This window comes from Orcinus orca, chromosome X (genome assembly GCF_937001465.1).
Source record: "Orcinus orca chromosome X, mOrcOrc1.1, whole genome shotgun sequence".
Classification (NCBI taxonomy): Eukaryota; Metazoa; Chordata; class Mammalia; order Artiodactyla; family Delphinidae; genus Orcinus; species Orcinus orca.
The window spans coordinates 43,532,735-43,552,689 of NC_064580.1; the positions used below are offsets into that span (position 1 = coordinate 43,532,735).

The 19,955-nt window shown below is 48.4% G+C and overlaps 1 protein-coding gene across 3 annotated transcripts; it reads left to right on the top strand.

Moving 5' to 3' along the window:
• Positions 1-10,645: 10,645 nt before the first annotated feature.
• WDR13 (WD repeat domain 13) lies at positions 10,646-17,105 on the top strand. Of its 3 annotated transcripts, XR_007474689.1 has the most exons (11): positions 10,680-10,834; positions 11,174-11,253; positions 11,929-12,169; positions 13,051-13,160; positions 13,273-13,403; positions 14,008-14,315; positions 15,039-15,219; positions 15,320-15,461; positions 16,160-16,211; positions 16,300-16,418; positions 16,832-16,893. XR_007474689.1 is itself a non-coding variant. In XM_033409662.1 (10 exons), the coding sequence occupies exons 1-10, from the start codon at positions 10,661-10,663 to the stop codon at positions 17,014-17,016; spliced, it is 1,581 nt and encodes a 526-aa protein (XP_033265553.1). In that variant the 5' UTR covers positions 10,646-10,660; the 3' UTR covers positions 17,017-17,105. The 3 variants fall into 3 exon arrangements, 2 of the variants coding, with proteins under 2 accessions (XP_033265553.1, XP_012392938.3); XM_033409662.1 differs by lacking the exon at positions 16,160-16,211 and having other exon boundaries at positions 10,646-10,778; positions 11,963-12,169; positions 16,832-17,105; XM_012537484.3 differs by lacking the exon at positions 16,160-16,211 and having other exon boundaries at positions 16,832-17,105.
• The last annotated feature ends 2,850 nt before the right edge of the window (positions 17,106-19,955 follow it).

The window sequence follows — 19,955 nt, forward strand, 5'->3', positions numbered from 1 at the left end:
TATTGATAGTGCTTTTTCCTTACTCAAATTAAGGTATAGAGGCTTATTACGAATTAAAAATAGAAGAAGTTCAAGAGGGAGACTGAGAAAAGGATTTAGTTACGGGGTGGGCAGGGACTGCCGAAGGGGTAGAGACCTTGAGTTCAAAGTTTGGTTGAGTTTGGGATTGGTTTTGGTATACATAAGGCTTGTGGGAAGGGTGGGGAGTCCAGGTGAAATCCCCTTATGGCTGGAATTGGGTTTCCTGAGGTGGTGTCTTGGTCCCGTTGTGATCATCTCGGTGTCACCTTTGGAATGACTGCTTTGGTTTGAATCTCCCTGTCTTTGAGCATCAGGTAGGTGCCCTTCTCACAAGATTGTTCTGAGAATGTAGGCTAAATCCTGCTGTAAACAGTGGTGCCAGCTCCTCCTCCTGAAATACTGGGGGTGGGGGCAGGTATAGTAAACTCACCTTGGTGTGAGGGACACAGGAAGGGACACAGGAGAATCCTGGTTTGAAAACAGGGTTCTAGGAGCACAGCCTCTGGGTTCTGATTCCAGGATTCAAATCCAGGCTCTGCTGCTGTCCACTTATTTGACCTTCAGTGGGTCATTTAACATGTCTCTCAGCCTCATGGACAATTTACATTTTCTGTTGGGGGGGTCAAGTGCATTTAATAAGCATGTTTATAGCTGTTAACAGTTTGCAAAGGCATCAACCACAGGCGTTCAGTCTTCCATGGTGGTGTGAGGGTCTTCAGTGGTAAAGTGGTAGTTCCTCAGTTTTAACTCCCTTTAGTCATGGTTCTGGTGCCTGTATTGGAGTCCCATGGGCTCTATTCCTCTTTAGAGTTTCTGATCAGTTATGTCCATTGCGTCTAACTGGCAGATACTGAGCCAAGTACCACCAGATTGTAAGTTTCAGGACATCCTAAACTGCCTTATTCACTCATTCATGGGGCAGGTGTTAATGGACTGATAGTGTACTCCCCAATGTGATGGCATTAGGAGATGAGGCCTTTGTGGGGGGTGATTAGGGTTAGATGAGGTCATGAAGGCTCCACTGTCACGATGGGATTAGTGCCCTTATAATAGTCACTAAGAAAGCTTGCTTCAATCTCCTGCTCTCTACCATGTGAGGATGCAACAAGAAGTTGGCAGTCTGCAATCTAGAAAGCTCTCTCCCCCAGGAGAGCTTGGACATGCTGGCACCCTGATCTAGGACTCCAGCCTCGAGAAGTATGGGAAATTTCTGTTTATAAACCACCCAGTGTATGGTGCTGTTAAATGGCAACCAGAGCTGACGGGTTACATGGGTCCCTGTATTGTGAGAGTTCCAGTATTGATGGCCTGTCTCCTGTGCCTCCCAGCTAGTTGAGACAGGCCCCAGGACCATTCCTCCCATCCAGTCATGAATTTGTTTTGCCAGGTGGATGGAGACTTGGGAACTTCAGAGACCTGCCTGGACTGCTGATCCAGGCCCAGGTAAAGGGACATTGTGGCTACTCCTTACTGGTTGAGTACTCAGTCTAAGGCATTCTGTGCTGGGCCTCCAGGGAGTTAAGGCTGTGGGATCTGGCAGGAGGACCACTGTTACTGTCTAGGGCGGGGGGCACCTCTGCATCCTACCTCAGGAAGTAAAATGTCCGTCTCACAATGTGGCCTGAGACAGGATCCCATAATCACAAAGTTCCTGCAACAAAATGATCCCCCAAGTGACATCAACAAAAACCATAAACGTCCTTTCAGAAGGTGCTGTTTAGTAATCCAGCCTTCAGAGGCCCAGTCTCTTGTTTACTTGCTCTAAGGAAGGGGCCTAGAAGACACAGTTTTCTTTGGCACATACTCAGCAATACAATTTCTGGACTTGAGATTGAAAACCCTTATTAAAAGCTTCTTAGTCCTCTTCACTTTGACCAGAATCTCACTAGTGTGCATGTTTCCCAAGAACCCACTGAGACCACAAGCACATTCAAAGGTGCTTTGAGAACCTGTGTCCCAAAGCCTGTGAAGACCAGACCCCTGGCCTACAGGTATTTGTATTTTCAATCCCTGGATCTTGCCTACCCCCCACCAAACTTGGACAAACATCTCACAGACCCTGCTTCCTAGCTTAGTTTTTTTATCTGCCTCAGGTTCAACGTGCAAAATGGGAATAATAGTGCCACCTCACAGAGCGGTACTGGAGGTGACCTTTAGAACAAGGTAGGTCTGTGATGCTACCCCCACACCTTGCCCTACATTCTGGTTTGGGGGATGTAAACTTTCAAAAAGCTTTTTAAAATAAGTTGCTGTAAATACTTAGGTATGTAGGAAAGCATATCGGATAACAGTGGGCAGTGTTCCTTCCACTCCTGCTTTTGGAGACAAAGCATGCCACAGTTCCTGCCTAGCTGCATTCCTCTTCCACCTCTCACCCCTCTCCAGGCTAGCATGATCCCTTATAATTCGAAGTGCACAGAGATCTGCAAAACTAAAAGTCATTTTATTTCAAATTCAGTGACAAGACCTGAAGCTTTTCATAATCTTTATTTTTCCCACTTAGTATGAATATGTATGCAATATATTGCAGAAGTATTAGTGTTAGGTTATGGAGAACTGCCCTGGAGCCTATGGGACATGGGTTCTAACATAACCAGTGAAGGCACAAAGAAACCTAAGGCTTCTAAATTGTTGAAAACAATCTGTGGCATTGTTCTGCATAAAAATTTCTAATATGCTGTTCTAAATTCAGTTTTAAGCTTCCTTCAAGTAAAATTCAGAAAGTTTTCTTTACTCTGTCTACTTAATAGTCATTCAAGCACAGTACTTGTGGTCTCCATTTTAAACTTTGACTGCAATCCTTAGTAAGAAGTACATTTTTTTAAATTGGGATACAATCTACCCATTTGTCTATTTAAGTGGAAGAAAGGTTTAATGAATTAAATGTGCAAAATGCCCTGATGTTTTCTAGTTATCTTTTTGTTAACAAAAACAGTTGGCTCCAAACCACTCAAATGCATATGGAGCCTGCAGCTTAGAAAATGCAGTGTGTTTATAGTTGTTGAACCTGGGTGATAGGTACATGGAAGTACATTAAATCACTACTATTGTAAGTTTGAGACTTTCCATAATAAAAAGTTCAAAAGAAAACTGTTAGGGGTGTGGTTTGTTAGACGTTTGCGTTGGCATGGGAAGTGGATGGCTGTCAGCTATTTTTGGCTGGCTTGCCCTTGTTCCCCAAAGCCTTCTCCATTGTTACAGGCATCTCTATTCCAAGGGCCTCAAGAAACCCTGCAATGCTAGCTTGTATTTCTTGACATCTGACAATACTTTCCAGATGCTGGTCCTAGGGAATTCCCTGGTGGTCCAGTGGTTGGGACTCTGCACTTCCACTTTAGAGGTCATGGGTTCGATCCCTGGTCAGGGAACTAAGATCCTGTATGCCATGCTGCGTGGCCAAAAAAACAAAACCAGATACAGGTCCTAGAACCCCTTCCTGCCTCTCCCCCCCAATCACAGCCCTCAGGACCCCTCTGGCTTCTCCAGGCAGATGGACCATTCTTTGCCCAGCACCAGAGGTCCTGCCTGCCTTCCTTCAAAACCCAGGACCTCTTAGAAACCTTTCTCCTTAAGGGTAAAATGAGGATCATACCCATTGAATGAGTCAAGACATGGGAAACACCTAGAACAGTGTCTGGTAGTTACGTGTAGTCAATAAATGTTACCAAGCATTTGTTATGTGTGCCAGATGATAATAGTAGGAACACAGCAACATAATGACAGATTCCTTTGCTTAGGAATCACATATTGGGGTCTACGGATGATAAAGTAATAAATTGGTATGTGATGTAATGTTAGAAAGTGACAGGCGTTAAGGAGAATAAAGCAGAGGGAATGAAGAGTGTTGGGGTCTTACACAAGATGGTCTAGGGAAGGCGACTCGGAAGAGGTGACCTTACAACAGAGACTTGAAATTAGAGGGAGAATGGTAGGGGAATGGGTCTGCCACGGTGCTCTGGCTGCCTAGCATGTCTCCTCATAGGCCACGTAGGCAAGCTGATCTAAGTATTGGGAGAACGCCCTGTGATCCTCGGAACACAGAGCACGAGAGGCTACATGGCCATTTCTCATTAAGATCCTCTCTACCAAGGAGGCTGCCATGAGACGGTTTCTCATCTCCCGAGGTTCTGGTGAGGTATGAGGCTTTCTGTTCCTTCTCTCCCCCAATTTAAGGTTATAGAACTGCTTAGCATGTACTAGCTTCTCGGCAACACAGTATCCCACCACCCGTGCTGCAGTCATCTGGCCCCTTTTTGTTTCTGCGTTACCCTGCATGAGGGACATGAGCTGGCATCTGTGGCTCTTCTTGTTTCTGCTGTCTATGTAAGTAGCAAACATCTGAATCGAACCAGGGTATGTTTCTTTACCAGCCAAATATCTCAGCCTTGCCTTTCCTTGACATCTGGAAGAGGAGAATTAGAGGCAGAAGAAAAAGCAAGTAAGTGCAAAGGCCCTGAGTTGGGAACTTGCTTGGTGTGTGTAAGGAACAGCAAGAAGGTCAGTGCAGCCAGAGCAGAGTGAGTGAGGGGACTAGTGGCAGGAGGTGAGGTCGGAGAGGTGACGGGGCCTGGTTCTGTAGGGCCTCTCTGGCCACGGGGAGGACTTTGGCTTTTTCTCTGAGAGAGATGGAGCAGGGGTCTGAGCAGAGGAGGGCCATGGGCTGACTTGGGTTGTAACAGGACCCTCTGGCAACTGTGAGGACAGACTTGGGGAGGGGGCAAGGGCGGAAGCAGTGAGGAGGCCACCACAGTAGTCCAGGCCAGCAGTGGTGGTGGCGGCAGTGGATGTGGAGAGGAGAGGTTGGATTCTGGATACGTTCTGAAGGTAGAACCGACAGGATTTGCTGACAGATCAAAAACAAAGGGGGTGGGATGAGAGAGAGAAATTGTTATGAATCCACACTGGAGAACCTCACACAAAGTAACTTGGGAATTGGTGTAAAATAGTGTAGTGGTTAAGAGCAAAGATTCTGGAACCAGGTGGCCTGGGTGTAAATCCAACTCCATTGTTTACTGGCTATGCAGCCTTGGGCAGGTTACTTCATCTTTTTGTCTTCATTTCCTGATCTGTGACATGGGATAATAATAGTAACCTGCAACTTCATAGGGTTGTTGTGAGTATTAAAGAAGGTTTTCTATGTAAAATATTTCGAACAGTGTCTGGCACAAAGTGCTTTGTTATCAGTAATATTAGCGTAGGATGAGTAGAAGTATTTGTTTGCAGGCACAGAAGAGAGTGTTCCAGATCTCAGGAACAATTTGTGCAGTTTGAAAAGGATGTGCAAGAAAGCCAGTGTAACTGGAACATAACCAGATAAAGTAAGAGCAACAGGGGATGAAGTTGGGGAGGAGGCCTAAAGAGGTCGGCTTCTCACAGCAACTGGAAGCTGTTGTAGATTTCAGGGCCGATCTACCAGTGCAGAAGGTCAGAAGAGAGACAGGAGTGGAAATTGATTTGGGACTTGATGCGGGGATGGGGGGTGGGTGGGGAGACATACAGAGAGGTGAGAGAGGGATAGGGTACTGTTGTCAACACTCCTGGCTAGTTACCGGGGGTGGTGGTTTCTGGTATCCAGGATAAGAAACAGTCCAGTTCTACTTCCTGCCTGGGTCCAAATGCTAGTTTTAATATTTTCTATGTCTGTGGCCATGGACAGTAAACCCCTCCAGGGTTCACTTTCCTCATCTTCAAAGTGGGGCTAAATGTTGCACCTACCTCATTAGGGCTGTTGTGACAGTTCTATAAGATGGATATTGTAAGAGCTTGGTAAATGCAGGCGGTCACCAAAACCAGGTGAAACGTACCCCAAGAAAGCAAGGATGGCTTAATATTTAAAAAGCAACCAGATGTAGGTCAGTGTATTAACAGAAAAAAATGAGATGAATCAAGGGCTGTGCCCATGTAGCTATATCACCTGAGACTGAGGTACCAAACCTAGGGTCCAGTTTTGGTTTTTTTTTTTTTTTTTTTTTTTTGCGATACGCGGGCCTCTCACTGTTGTGGCCTCTCCCGTTGCGGAGCACAGGCCCTGGACTCGCAGGCTCAGCGGCCATGGCTCACGGGCCCAGCCGCTCCGTGGCATGTGGGATCCTCCCAGACCGGGGCACAAACCCGCATCCCCTGCATCAGCAGGCGGACTCTCAACCACTGCGCCACCAGGGAAGCCCCCAGGGTCCAGTCTTGCTCAGGCCCTCAGTTTGGCCCTGAATCACTCACTGGGTAAATGCAATTGAGATCTTAAGAGTAGAGTGGGGCTTCCCTGGTGGTGCAGTGGTTAAGAATCCGTCTGCCAATGCAGGGGACACGGGTTCAAGACCTGGTCTGGGAAGATCCCACATGCCGCGGAGCAACTAAGCCCGTGTGCCACAACTGCTGAGCCTGTGCTCTAGAGCCCGCGAGCCACAACTACTGAGCCTGTGTGCCACAACTACTGAAGCCCGCACACCTAGAGCCTGTGCTCCGCAACAAGGGAAGCCACTGCAATGAGAAGTCCACGCACCACAGCGAAAAGTAGCCCCTGCTCCCTGCAACTAGAGAAAGCACCGCGCAGCAACGAAGACCCAATGCAGCCAAAAATAAATAAATTTAAAAAAAAAAAAAAGGAAAAGAGAAGTGTGACTCCAGTTCTAGCCCTGTGAAGTGATTTCTCTTCTGAATCACTTCCTGGCCTCACTGGCCTTATCCACACATTCACTGTCCAGAGCTTTGTGTATTTGGCTCCTTTTCATTCAGGTTCCAGCTTAAATTGTTGTTTTATTTAAAAAAATTTTATTTTATTGAAGTGTAGTTGATTTACAGTGTTGTGACCAGCTCAAATTTATTTCTCGTCCCTGCCCCCTTCGCCCACCGCTCAGCAATGCTAACCAAACTACTATTTTAATGATAGTGAGCACCAATTTTAAAAAGTGATCTTATTTATCAATTATCTTTCTAGCTAAAAGGGCAGTTCCATGAGAGTGGGGACCTTTTGTCTGAGTTACTGCTGTTTTTCCAGTGCCTGGCACCTAATAGGGGCTTGCTAAATATTTGTCGGAAAGCTGGCTTGCTATTGCAGCTTGCTGGAGGCTGCTCAAATGGTCTGGGAGGCTTTTCCCAAGTGTAGGAATCTGGTTTCTGACTCAGACCATGGAGAGTTGTCACCATTAAGACTTTGGGGATTGTGAGAACTTTGGCTTCAGAGGCAAACGTTTTCCTATCAGGAAATGGTCAGATTTAAATTATGATCTTATGTCCCAACCCCCACTTCTCCAGTTTGGGAAGAAACCTCAGGGATAAGATAAGTGAATAAGGACTCAGGGTCTACACACCAGTTACACCTCAGCTCCGTGTGTCCTCCCACTTTGCTCTCTGGCCTTGACTCTTAGCACACCCTTGTCACCCCAAGCCACCTAAGCTTTCCCTCAAATCGTGCTCCTTTTAGTTCCTGAGGATGAGGCCCAACTTCAGGTTTCATTTCAGCCTGTGATAGTAATGAAAAGCAGACACAGCCAGTGGGGTCCAATGCTCGCCTTTGCAGTTATAAACTCTGGAGGCCAAATAGGCAGGAGGCACATGAAGAAAGGAGTCCAAAAAAGACATGGCCCCTGCCTGTTTCTGCCATCACTTAAGTTACTATTGTGATGTGGCATTATCTTTAAACCGCTCTGGCTTACCTGTCTTTTCTGTCCAAATGTGTTTTTGTTTGTTCATTCAGCTAGGACCCTCAACCATCACTCTGACAGTAAAATAACCCCAGACTCTGTTAGAGTGGGTGGGACTTGTAGTCCCCCATGGACTTGAGCTTTTTCAGATATCATGATTGTAACCAAGGTCACTCACAACCTCCAGGAGCTGCTTCTGGTGACTTGATACCCCCAGGCCTGAGACCCTTCTTTCCCCACCCACTGACCTGCCATTCATGTACCTAAATTCTGCCCCTTTCTCTCCAGGCTCCCAACAAACAAAGTGCCTTCTGTCATCAGCTGCTTGTTCAAAACCCATTTTTAATCCAGTAAGAGTGTGTAAATGTTTAAAAACAAAAATTGAAAAAATGCAGAGCACATAAATGTAAGAGGTGGCTGTGGTCATTCTCATTCACATTATTCTGCACCAGATTTACCTCTGGCAGATGGATCTGTTATCGGGAAAAGTTATTAAAACAACTAACAGTAGTCAGCATTTAGTGGATATCTTCTCTGTTCCAGATGCTTGTCTAAACTTTAAAAATATTAACTCATTTAGTCCTCACACTAAGTCTATGAGGCAGTTTTTTTTTCAGATGAGGAGGCTGAGTCACAAAGGGGTTAAGTGACCTGCCCAAGACCACATAGTTTTCAGAGCCTGTGGCAGTGGCCAGGTTATACTGCCTTCTGAAAAGTACTGTACTACTTCCTGGAATGACAGCAAATGTTCTCGCAACAGGTGTCGTTCTGAACACTTTCTCTGCATTAATAGCTAATTCATATTTATAACAACCCTGTCATTAGTGTCTTATATATAGTATCTTATATATAGCCTTCTAGGAATGAGGTTTTTAAAATAATTTTTGAAATTTTAACATGAATATTGTAAAAACAACAAGAACAAAAAATCAATTCTGGCAGTGAGACAGTAGATCTCCTTGGTATTGCTGACTCTCCTGTGATTTCTTCCCACCACGTTTCTTTGTTTTGTTTGTTTGTTTTTTGGCTGCACCGGGTCTTAGTTGTGGCACGTGGGATCTGGGATCTTTTAGTTGTGGCATGTGGGCTCTTAGTTGCAGCATGCGGGATCTAGTTCCCTGACCAGGGATCGAACCCGGGCCCTCTGCATTGGGAGCGTGGAGTCTTAACCATTGGACCACCAGGAAAGTCCCCTCACCACGTTTCTTTGGAAGCTGAATGGTGGGGTGAAGGGGTGGGGTTCTGTCCTGGGAGGGTCAAGGTGAATGGGAAAGGCATTGATTGTATCATCCTTTACGGCAAAAAAAAAGAAAAGAAAAGAAATACAGTTGTTCATCAGTGTCTGTGGCCGATGGGTTTTAGGACCTGCCATGGATACCAGAATCCACAGATGCTCAAATCCCATAATTGATCCTCCGTATCCGCGGTTATGCATATGCGGATTCAACCAACCACAGATGGTGTAATACTGTAATATTTATTGAAAAAAATCTGTGTGTAAGTGGACCCGTGGAGTTCAAACCTGTGTTGTTCAAGGGCCAACTGTAAACCCAATGCTGGTCACAGATAGGGGTCCAGTTCAACAAAATGTCACCCTTGAACTTCCTGGGCTTCAGGTTTCCTTATCTGTAAAATGGGGGTAGTAATGGACCCACAACATTCAGTTATTAGGATTAAGTGGATAATACATGTAAATCACCTTAAACAGTATCCAGCACATTGTCCAATAAATGTTAGTGGTTACACGTTTGTGCAAAGTTTATTCTTTAGCAATCGTGAAACAAAAGAGTGTTCAATATCCTGAAAAGACCACCCATAGCTTAGTTACATGGACAAGGGAGGTTGCTGCATCAGTACAGTACAGTGTGGTCTATTTTTGTTAGAATACAAAGGTCAATACGTTTTTGGCCGTGTCTCATTTAAGGTTGCTTTAAAAAATACTGTTCAGATTGTTGTTTTATAAAAATAGTGTGGGGACTTCCCTGGTGGTGCAGTGGTTAAGAATCCACCTGCCAATGCAGGGGACACGGGTTTGAGCCCTGGTCCGGGAAGATCCCACATGCCGTGGAGCGACTAAGCCCGTGTGCCACAACTACTGAGCCTGCACTCTAGAGCCCGCGAGCCACAACTACTGAGCCCACGTGCCACAGCTACTGCAGCCCACATGCCTAGAGCCTGTGCTCTGCAACAAAGAGAAGCCACCACAATGAGAAGCCCGCACACCACAGCAAAGAGTAGCCCCAATCGCCGCAACTAGAGAAAAGCCCACGCACGGCAACGAAGACCCAACGCAGCCAAAAAATAAATATATTTTAAAAATAAAAATAGTGTGAAAATAACACTATTTTTATAACACATACAATAATCTGAACAATAATGAGAATTGTGTCAAAGTCAAGATCCAAAAGGAAGCTACTAAACATTGTGTTCCAACTTCGTACATTGTATATCCTGGTCACCTTAAGATGAATAGAGATGCAGCTTCTTGTTGGAGTTGAAATAAGGATGATTTCAGATAGCCTCCTGGGATCCAAACCCCAAAGCTTGTTGTACCTATTTATATCTTCTGGCTTCAGAGACTCACGCCCAGACCAAGCTCCCTGGGAGTATCCAAGCCGCCCACCCCAACACAGACACACAGAAAGGACTCTTCTTACTCTGGGCGTGCCTGAAGGCCCATCAGTCACCTAGGAACTGGAGAATTTTCTGGGGGCCTCTGCATGTGTGATTATTTTTTATTCTGCACTTCAAATCTTGCTTGGCCAAGATTGTGCTGCTAAAAAGCAGCTTATACCACTCTTTCAAAAAAAGTCCTTTCGTTTTTTTTTTTTGAAAGTCATATTTCTGATTTTCAGTGAGTGATTCGCATACTAGCCCCTGTCCCTGTGGTCCCTGGACATTGTTCTTGTGTACACAAAAAAATGCCATTAGGGACTGAGGCTGGATAGAACTTAAAAGGGCGGAGCCTCCATCCTTGTGTCAGAACCTACCGTCCCTTAATGCGCTTGCGTGGTTCTCCCACGCCCTGGGGAGGATTCCTATCGATCTGTTCTGCGTTCGGAAGTTCTTCCTGGCAGCAGGCGGCCATCTTGCTGGAGCTTGAGAGAGGAGAGAAGGGTGACACTGTTTCAGGGCCGCCCCGGGAGCCTCAAGAGCGGGAGGCAGCCCCGGAGGTGGTCCCTAATCCCGGGTCCTGCTCTTGGACCCGAGAAGGGAAGGCGGGGGTCGGTGGGGGCAAGATGGGTGGAGAATGCAACAAGGATTGCTAGGCGGCGGGAGGAGGGGCGTTGCTATGGTGACCGGGGAGGGGCGGGGCCAGGTCTGCTGTGAATCATCTGGGCGCTGCCTGGGAAGGGCAGGACTGGGGTGGTGACCATGCTAAGAGCCGGGTGGGATATCGTGACATCCTGGACTGGAGGGACTCCGTGTCTATGGCAACGATCGCCTGGCGGAAGGGGCGGATCTAGATCTCTTCACTTGAGACGCTGACATTCCAGGCCCTTGTCCTGCAGGCTCCCGCGGGCGGACGCGCCGGAAGAGGAGGCCGGGGAATGGCTGCGGTGTGGCAGCAGGTCTTAGCAGTAGACGCGAGGTGAGGCGTGGGGTCGAAGCTCGCGGGAGCGGAAGTTACGTGGTGCATGCGCAATGGCGATAAGTCAGGCTGGGCGGAGAACTTGCCTTATGCGGCTGAGTGGGCTTGCTGGAGGTGAGCATGCGCAGTAGCAGGGTGTGGGGCTTGCCCGCAGGGAATGACTGGCAAGCGAGGGTTGTTAAACAGCATGCTAGGATAATGCAGTCACATGTGGGCATGCGCAGAGTCTGTGGTATTGGAGCCTTTGTCGGGGGTGGGGGGGTGATAGAGCCCATGCTGGTGACATCCTGTTCCCCACTTTTGCCCCCAGACTTCTCTTACCATCACTTCCCCAGTCTGACCCAATCGCCATACTGACCCCCACCATTGCCCCATGCTAACCCCCGTCACCATGTCAGATTGGCCCCTATTGTCTACACTGACTCAGTCACCCCATACCAATTCCAGCAGAACTGCAGACTGCCTCCATTGTGCCCACACTGCCCTCATTGCCATGCCCATTATTACTGCGGACACACCCTTATCACAACACCAGAGTGACCCCCATCACCACTGCTGATCACTTGCCATCCTGACCTATCACTGCCACACACCTCATTCTCCTTCCCTATCCCCTGAGCTGATTGATTCCCTCTGTCCTGTGCCTGCTGCCCGCCTTGCCTCCTGCCATCGCAGGTACAATGCGTACCGCACACCAACGTTTCCACAGTTTCGGACACAATATATCCGACGGCGCAGCCAGCTACTGCGGGAGAATGCCAAGGCTGGGCACCCTCCAGCATTGCGTCGGCAGTACCTGAGGCTGCGTGGGCAGCTGCTGGGCCAGCGCTACGGGCCCCTCTCTGAGCCAGGCAGTGCTCGTGCCTATAGCAACAGCATCGTCCGCAGCAGCCGCACTACCCTTGACCGCATGGAGGTGAGCTCCTCCCCACGCCACCTGCCTCCATATATATTCACTCCACAGACTTGTCGAGCACCTGCTATGTTCCAGGCACTGTTCCTGGCTCTTAGGATGAGCAGAGGGCAAAAAGAGATAATGTATGTCATAAATCAACAGACAATAAGATAAATAGGTTGATAAGCAGGCAATAAACAAGATAAATAGGTCAATAAACGTAGCAAACCAGGTAAACAAGTGAATAACTACCATGGCTTGTAGTGAGGAGTGCTAATATGGAAAAATAAGGCTGACTTGGGGAATGAAACAGGACAGGTGTTGGGAACAGAGAGAAGCTATTTTTAATGGGGATGCTCAGGGAAGGCGTCTCTGAGGAGGTGACAATTGAGCTGAGACTTGAATGAGGCAAGAGACAAAGCTGAGTGGTTTTCTGGGGGAAAAGTGTTCATTCTTTGTTCAAAGAGCATTTGTTAAGTATTTGCTGAGTGGGGCAAGGGTGAGAGTAGGGGAACTAGTGCAGAGGACACCACAGTAGTCCAGGTGACGGTGATGACAGTGGAAGGGGTGAGAAGGGATCTGGTTCCAGCATGCGGTATCTCAGTTGCCTGACCAGGGATCGAACCTGCGCCCTCTGCAGTGGAAGCGCAGAGTCTTAATCACTGGACCACCAGGGAAGTCCCATGGTTCTGGGTATATTTTGAAGACTCTAGATCTCATAGGTTCTTGAGGGCTGTTTGCAAGGTGCGCCTACCTTGACCCTCTGCAATGGAAGCACAGAGTCTTAACCACTGGACCACCAGGGAAGTCCCATGGTTCTGGGTATATTTTGAAAACTCTAGATCTCATAGGTTCTTGAGGGCTGTTTGCAAGGTGTACCTACCCTGACCCTCTGTTTGCAGGACTTCGAGGATGACCCTCGGGCCCTGGGGGCCCGTGGGCACCGCCGCTCTGTCAGCCGAGGCTCCTACCAGCTGCAGGCACAGATGAACCGTGCCGTCTATGAGGACAGGTATGCACCAGGGGCAGCTGAAGGTTTGTGAGGAGGAGGGGAGCCACAGGGCCATGGCAGGCCAAACGCTAGTACCTCCCTCTTCTCACCCCTCACTCCTGTTGGGGCCTAGGCCCCCCGGCAGCGTGGTTCCCACGTCAGCGGCAGAAGCAAGTCGAGCCATGGCCGGGGACACATCGCTGAGTGAGAACTACGCCTTTGCGGGCATGTACCATGTTTTTGACCAGCACGTGGATGAGGCAGGTGAGCCAGTGGATGGCGGGTCCCGTCACCACGCATTTGCCCAAACAACTGGGTGACAACCACCCAGTGCATCCTTTTCTGGAATGCAGAGTCTCAGGCCCACCTCGGAGGAATTGCTATTCATCACACCTTTCGCAAAACCTAAAAGCCCTCTGCAAAGTGATCTGCAAAGTCTTGGTTACTTTGTCTACCATAAAGGGGCTCAGCAGCTTAAAAGAGCACTTTGCAGAAGGCTTCTGGGGTCATGAGTCGCTTGAACGAGCTTAAAACTTTTGCTGCAGAGAAATCTCCTTGCAAAGGGCAGAGTGGGTTTTGCAAACTGCCAAGACCCTGGTAACTGTAAAGTGCTTACTGAGATGTAGAAGGCTTTTTGCATTGCAGAAGTCATTTGCAATCCATAAAGTACCTGCCAAGATTTAGGGAGCTTTGGGTAGAGGGCCTTCTGGCGTTCCAACTCTCTTTCTCAGCCAAGGAAAACCCTTTGCTGAGGCCACTGTGCCTGGTGCAGTCGGTCCCGGCCCCTGGCTCACACGTCAGAACCTTCTGTAAATGAAAGCACCCGGTGAGCATGGCAGCTCTCACAAATGGCTCCTTGGCCTTGCAGTCCCCAGGGTGCGCTTCGCCAATGACGACCGGCACCGCCTGGCCTGCTGCTCACTCGATGGCAGCATTTCGCTGTGCCAGCTGGTGCCCGCCCCGCCCACCGTGCTCCGAGTGCTGCGGGGCCACACCCGCGGGGTCTCCGACTTCGCCTGGTCCCTCTCCAACGACATCCTCGTGTCCACCTCGCTTGATGCCACCATGCGCATCTGGGCCTCTGAGGACGGCCGCTGCATCCGGGAGATCCCTGACCCAGACAGCGCCGAACTGCTCTGCTGCACCTTCCAGCCAGTCAACAACAACCTCACTGTGGTCAGGCTCCAGAGCACCCCCTTGCCGAGGGCGGGATGCCAGGCCAGGAGGGCTGTTGCAGGGAGTTGGAATAAGGGGGTCCCCTCTAGTCCATCGCCTCCGTCCTCCTCTGGCCAGACTCAGAGGGAAACAGGGCAGAACTGGGGACGTGGTTCTTGGTCTGGGATGGCCTCACTGTGGTAGACTCCGGGGATGGGGGGTGGTCTGGGGGTAGGGTCATGGTCCCATCAGCAGTAGTCCTACCGTTTTCCAACTGCAGGGGCTGCTGGTTGGGGAGCAGGATTACTAGTTGGAAACCTTGTTTCATCTCAGTGGCAGCATCATGGTGGTCCGACCCGGATAGAGAGTCAGAGGGCAGGGGAAGGAAATGAAAAGTCTGGCCTGGTCCTGAGTGGGGAGTAGGGGGAGCTGGCCCAGTGAGCCTGTGCTCTGGGATCCTTTCAGCTGTAGCAGCAGCTGCCGCCCTAGTATAGTCAAGGCTCCAGGAAGGACCAGGCAGGCCCCTTGAGTTCTGGGAGAAGCTGTCTCTTCTGGTCAGATTGCAAGAGGGACTGGCTGGGGAGGATGACCGGCCTGAGTCACCTTCTAGTCTACCGGCCCACCCTCACTGTGATGAGAGTCCAGTAGGGATCAGCCAGTCCCATCAACAGCAGCCCTGCTGTGGTCAGACTCAAGGAGGGAGTGGCTGGGAGCAGGGTGATGGTGTGCGGGTCTCACACACAGGTGGGGAATGCCAAGCACAACGTGCACGTCATGAACATCTCCACGGGCAAGAAAGTGAAGGGTGGATCCAGCAAGCTGACAGGCCGTGTCCTCGCTCTGTCCTTTGATGCCCCTGGCCGGCTGCTCTGGGCGGGTGATGACCGCGGCAGTGTTTTCTCCTTCCTCTTCGACATGGCCACAGGTAGGCAGACCCTAGGCCTGCATCCAGCTGCTCACACCCTCACCCTTCTGCTGCACAGTCCCAACCCTCACCGTTGCCTCCCCTCCTTCTGCTGCCGCAGGGAAGCTGACCAAAGCCAAGCGTCTGGTGGTGCATGAGGGCAGCCCTGTGACCAGCATCTCCGCCCGCTCCTGGGTCAGCCGCGAGGCCCGGGACCCCTCGCTGCTCATAAATGCTTGCCTCAACAAGCTGCTGCTCTACAGGTGGGTCTCCTCTCTGGGCCACCTGGAGGTGGGGGGCCTGCCGCCTCTGTCAGACTGAGACAAGAGCCCTGTCTCCCCAGCAGACTAAGCCATGGAGGTTAACTTCATTGAGGGGAGAGGTTCGGTCTCCTAATAATAGTAATAATATGATAATGGTGACATCAATAGGAGCAGTAATGGTAATAGCAGTAGCTATCATGTGCGTAGCAGTTGCTGGGCCAGGCCCTGTTCATATCCCCTCATTTAATCCTCACAGCAACCCTGTGAGGTGGGTGCTGTAATCATGTCCATTTTACAGATGAGGAAACTAAGCCATAAAATAGACTAGAGTCCCCTTAGAGCAGTGGCCTGCTTTCCCTTCCTTCATTTTTTTTAAATTTTTTTTTTTGAAACTGGGAGTTTTACTATCCCCACTCACTTATGTCTGTCATCTAAATGCAGTTCTCAGCCTGGGCTGCACGCTGCTCCCTGCAGTAGCTCGGGTTCATTCCTTTGAATAGCCATGTGGTATTCCACGGTGCAGGGGTGCTGTAGTTTGGTCAGTCATTCCCTCTCTTTGTGCCTGTCCTAAAATCAGGATCTCTTAGGGACCCTTAGGAAAAGAAACTAGCAAATTAAACAGCAGAGGCTCCCCATTTGTATCAACAGATACAGTTTCCAAACTGTCACTAACTCACACACCATCCCGTGCTTTATAGGTTTATGCAGTCGTCTCAAAACTGGATTTCATGAACCTTGAAAAGACCTCAGGTGCAGGGGTGGGGACACAAACTGGCCCACCATTCGTCCCCCTCTGGGGCTGAGGCTGCCCCCTAACCCACTCTCTTCCTCCTCTCAGGGTGGTGGACAACGAGGGGACCCTGCAGCTGAAGAGAAGCTTCCCCATTGAGCAGAGCTCGCACCCCGTACGCAGCATTTTCTGCCCCCTCATGTCCTTCCGCCAGGGGGCCTGTGTGGGTGAGTCCCATGGGGTCGGGGTGTCTGGGTGGCCAGGGAGGGGCAGGGACCAGGGCTGGTGCTGATCTGGCTCAGCTGTCACGACATCCTAATGCCCTGACTTCCTGGGCCTCAAGAACTCTCACGCCCCAGCAACCTCACACTTTGAACACAGACCCCCCAGACAGCCCAGAAACCTCACAGCCTAAGACACAGACCCCTCCCCGCCACCAACAAAGAGCTCAGAGACCTCACACTCCGGACGCGGAGCCAAAACAGCTAGGTGACCTTGCATCTGGGGATGGTCCACCCCAGAGCCCCCAGCCCCGGGACCTTACACCTTGGACATAAATCCCTCAACACCTCAGAGACTTCACATGCAGGGCACCCCGCTGCCTCCTGCAACACCTCCTGATGGTCTCTCATCTGGGCAGTGACGGGCAGCGAGGACATGTGCGTGCATTTCTTTGACGTGGAGCGGGCAGCCAAGGCCGCCGTCAACAAGCTGCAGGGCCACAGCGCGCCCGTGCTGGATGTCAGCTTCAACTGCGATGAGAGCCTGCTGGCTTCCAGCGACGCTAGCGGCATGGTCATCGTCTGGAGGCGGGAGCAGAAGTAGGAGACTTCCATCCTTGCCACTGTCCACCTTCCCACCTGCCTCCGGCCCCAGCCTTGTGTTTGTAAATAAAGTTCCTGTGGTTGTGCCGATGACTGGCTCCCAGGTCTTCTGGGGTTGGGATGGGGGAGAGGGCAGCTCTAGGACCCAAGATGGGATGGGGTTCACCTCCTCATTCATGCCTTCATGCATTGATTCATTGATGGATTCATTCAACAACCGTTTATGAACGTCTGCCATGTCAGAGGCACCACTTCAAGTGTTTTATACAGTCACGCTTTGGACAGACATTGTGGAGCACCTCTGTGCGCCGGGACCTGTTCTAGGCACTGAGGGTACAAGCTGTGACTTAAACTGGCAGGAATGGCTGCCCTCGTGGAGCTTACGTTCTAGCGGAGGCAGGTTGATAATAGACAAAAATATATAACAGGTCAGCTAAAGCTGAGCGTTGTGAGGAAAAAGGGCAGGGGATAGAGTGCAGGAGTGAGGGGAGGGTTAGGCTCTTTTTGGTGTCCTGATCAGGGAAGATGTTCCTGACAGTGTGAAATTTATTTTTCTTTAATTTTTATTTTATATTGGAGTATTACATTAGGTCCTAGTTGATTATCTTTTTTATGTTTAGAAGTGTGTATACGTTAATCCCAAACTCCTAATTTATCCCCCCCTCCCACCTTTCCCCTTTGGTAACCATATGCTTGTTTTCTAAGTCTGTGAGTCTGTTTCTGTTTTGTAAATAAGTTCATTTGTATCATTGTTTTAGATTCCTCATATAAGTGATACCATATGATATTTGTCTGTCTGACTTCACTTAGTATGATAATCTCTAGGCCCATCCATGTTGCTGCAAATGGCATTATTTCATTCCTTTTTATGGCTGAGTAATATTCCATTGTATATATGTACCACATCTTCTTTATCCATTCATCTGTCAGTGGACATTTAGGTTGCTTCCGTGTCTTGGCTATTGTAAATAGTGCTGCAGTGAACATTGTGGGTGCATGTATCTTTTCAAATTATGGTTTTTTCTCTGGATCTATGCCCAGGAATGGGATTGCTGGATCATATGGGTTTTTTTTTTTTTTTTGGTTTTGGGTTTTTTTTTTAATATCTTTATCAGAGTATAATTGCTTTACAATGGTGTGTTAGTTTCTGATTTATAACAAAGTGAATCAGTTATACATATACATATATCCCCATATCTCTTCCCTCTTGCATCTCCCTCCCACCCTCCCTATCCCACCCCTCTAGGTCATCACAAAGCATCAAGCTGATCTCGCTGCGCTATGTGGCTGCTTCCCACTAGCTATCTATTTCACATTTGGTAGTGTATATATGTCCGTGCCACTCTCTCACTTCGTCCCAGCTTACGTTTCCCCCTCCCCGTGTCCTCAAGTCCATTCTCTACGTCTGTGTCTTTATTCCTGTCCTACCCCTAGGTTCATCAGAACAACTTTTTTTTTAGATTCCATATATATGTGTTAGCATATGGTATTTGTTTTTCTTTTTCTGACTGACTTCGCTCTGTATGACAGACTCTAGGTCCATCCACCTCACTACAGATAATTCAATTTCATTTCTTTTTATGGCTGAATAATATTGCATTGTATATATGTGCCACATCTTTATCCATTCATCTGTCAATGGACACTTAGGTTACTTCCATGTCTTGGTTATTGTAAATAGTGCTGCAATGAACATTGTGGTACATGACTCTTTTTGAATTATGGTTTTCTCAGGGTATATGCCCAATGGTGGGGTTGCTGGGTAGATTGGTAGTTCTATTTTTACTTTTTTAAGGCACCTCCATACTGTTCTCCATAGTGGCTGTGTCAATTTACATTCCCACCAACAGTGCAAGAGGGTTCCCTTTTCTCCACACGCTCTCCAGCATTTGTTGTTTGTAGATTTTCTAATGATACCCATTCTAACTGGTGTGAGGTGATACCTTATTGTAGTTTGATTTGCACTTCTCTAATAGAGAAGATGGGAGATAGATAACCCAAATTAGTGATGTTGAGCAGCTTTTCATGTACTTCTTGGCCATCTGTATGTCTTCTTTGGAGAAATGCCTATTTAGGTCTTCTGCCCATTTTTTGATTGGGTTGTTTGGTTTTTTTTAATATTGAGCTGCATGAGCTGTTTATATATTTTGGAGATTAATCCTTTGTCCGTTGATTCAGTTGCAAATCTTTTCTCCCATTCTGAGGTTTGTCTTTTCGTCTTGTTTATCGTTTCCTTTGCTGTGCAAAAGCTTTTAAGTTTAATTAGGTCCCATTTGTTTATTTTTGTTTTTATTTTCATTACTCTAGGAGGTGAAACCAAAAGATATTGCTGCGATTTATGTCAAAGAGTGTTCTGCATATGTTTTCCTCTAAGAGTTTTATAGTTTCCGGTCTCACATTTAGGTCCTTAATCTGTTTTGAGTTTATTTTTGTGTATGGTGTTAAAGAATGTTCTAATTTCATTCTTTTACAGGTAGCTGTCCAGTTTTCCCAGCACCACTTATTGAAGAGACTCTCTTTTCTCCATTGTATATTCTTGCCTCCTTTGTTGTAGATTAATTGCTCATAGGTGCGTGGGTTTATTTCTGGGCTTTCTATCTTGTTCCATTGATCTGTATTTCTGTTTTTGTGCCAGTACCATACTGCTTTGATTACTGTAGCTTTGTAGTGTAGACTGAAGTCAGGGAGCCTAATTCTTCCAACTCTGTTTTTCTTTCTCAAGATTGCTTTGGCTATTTGGGGCCTCTGACAGTGTGAAATTTAAACAAAGACCTGAATGAAGTGAGAGAGCCATAGTGTGTGAGGAAGAAGAATATCATAGGTAGAGAAAAGGCAGTTCAGAGGCACCAAGGCTGGAGTGTGCCAGGAGGACCATTGTAGAGGCCAGTGTGGCTAGATTAAGGTTTGCTAAGAGATGAGGTTGGACAGGCCCAATCCTGG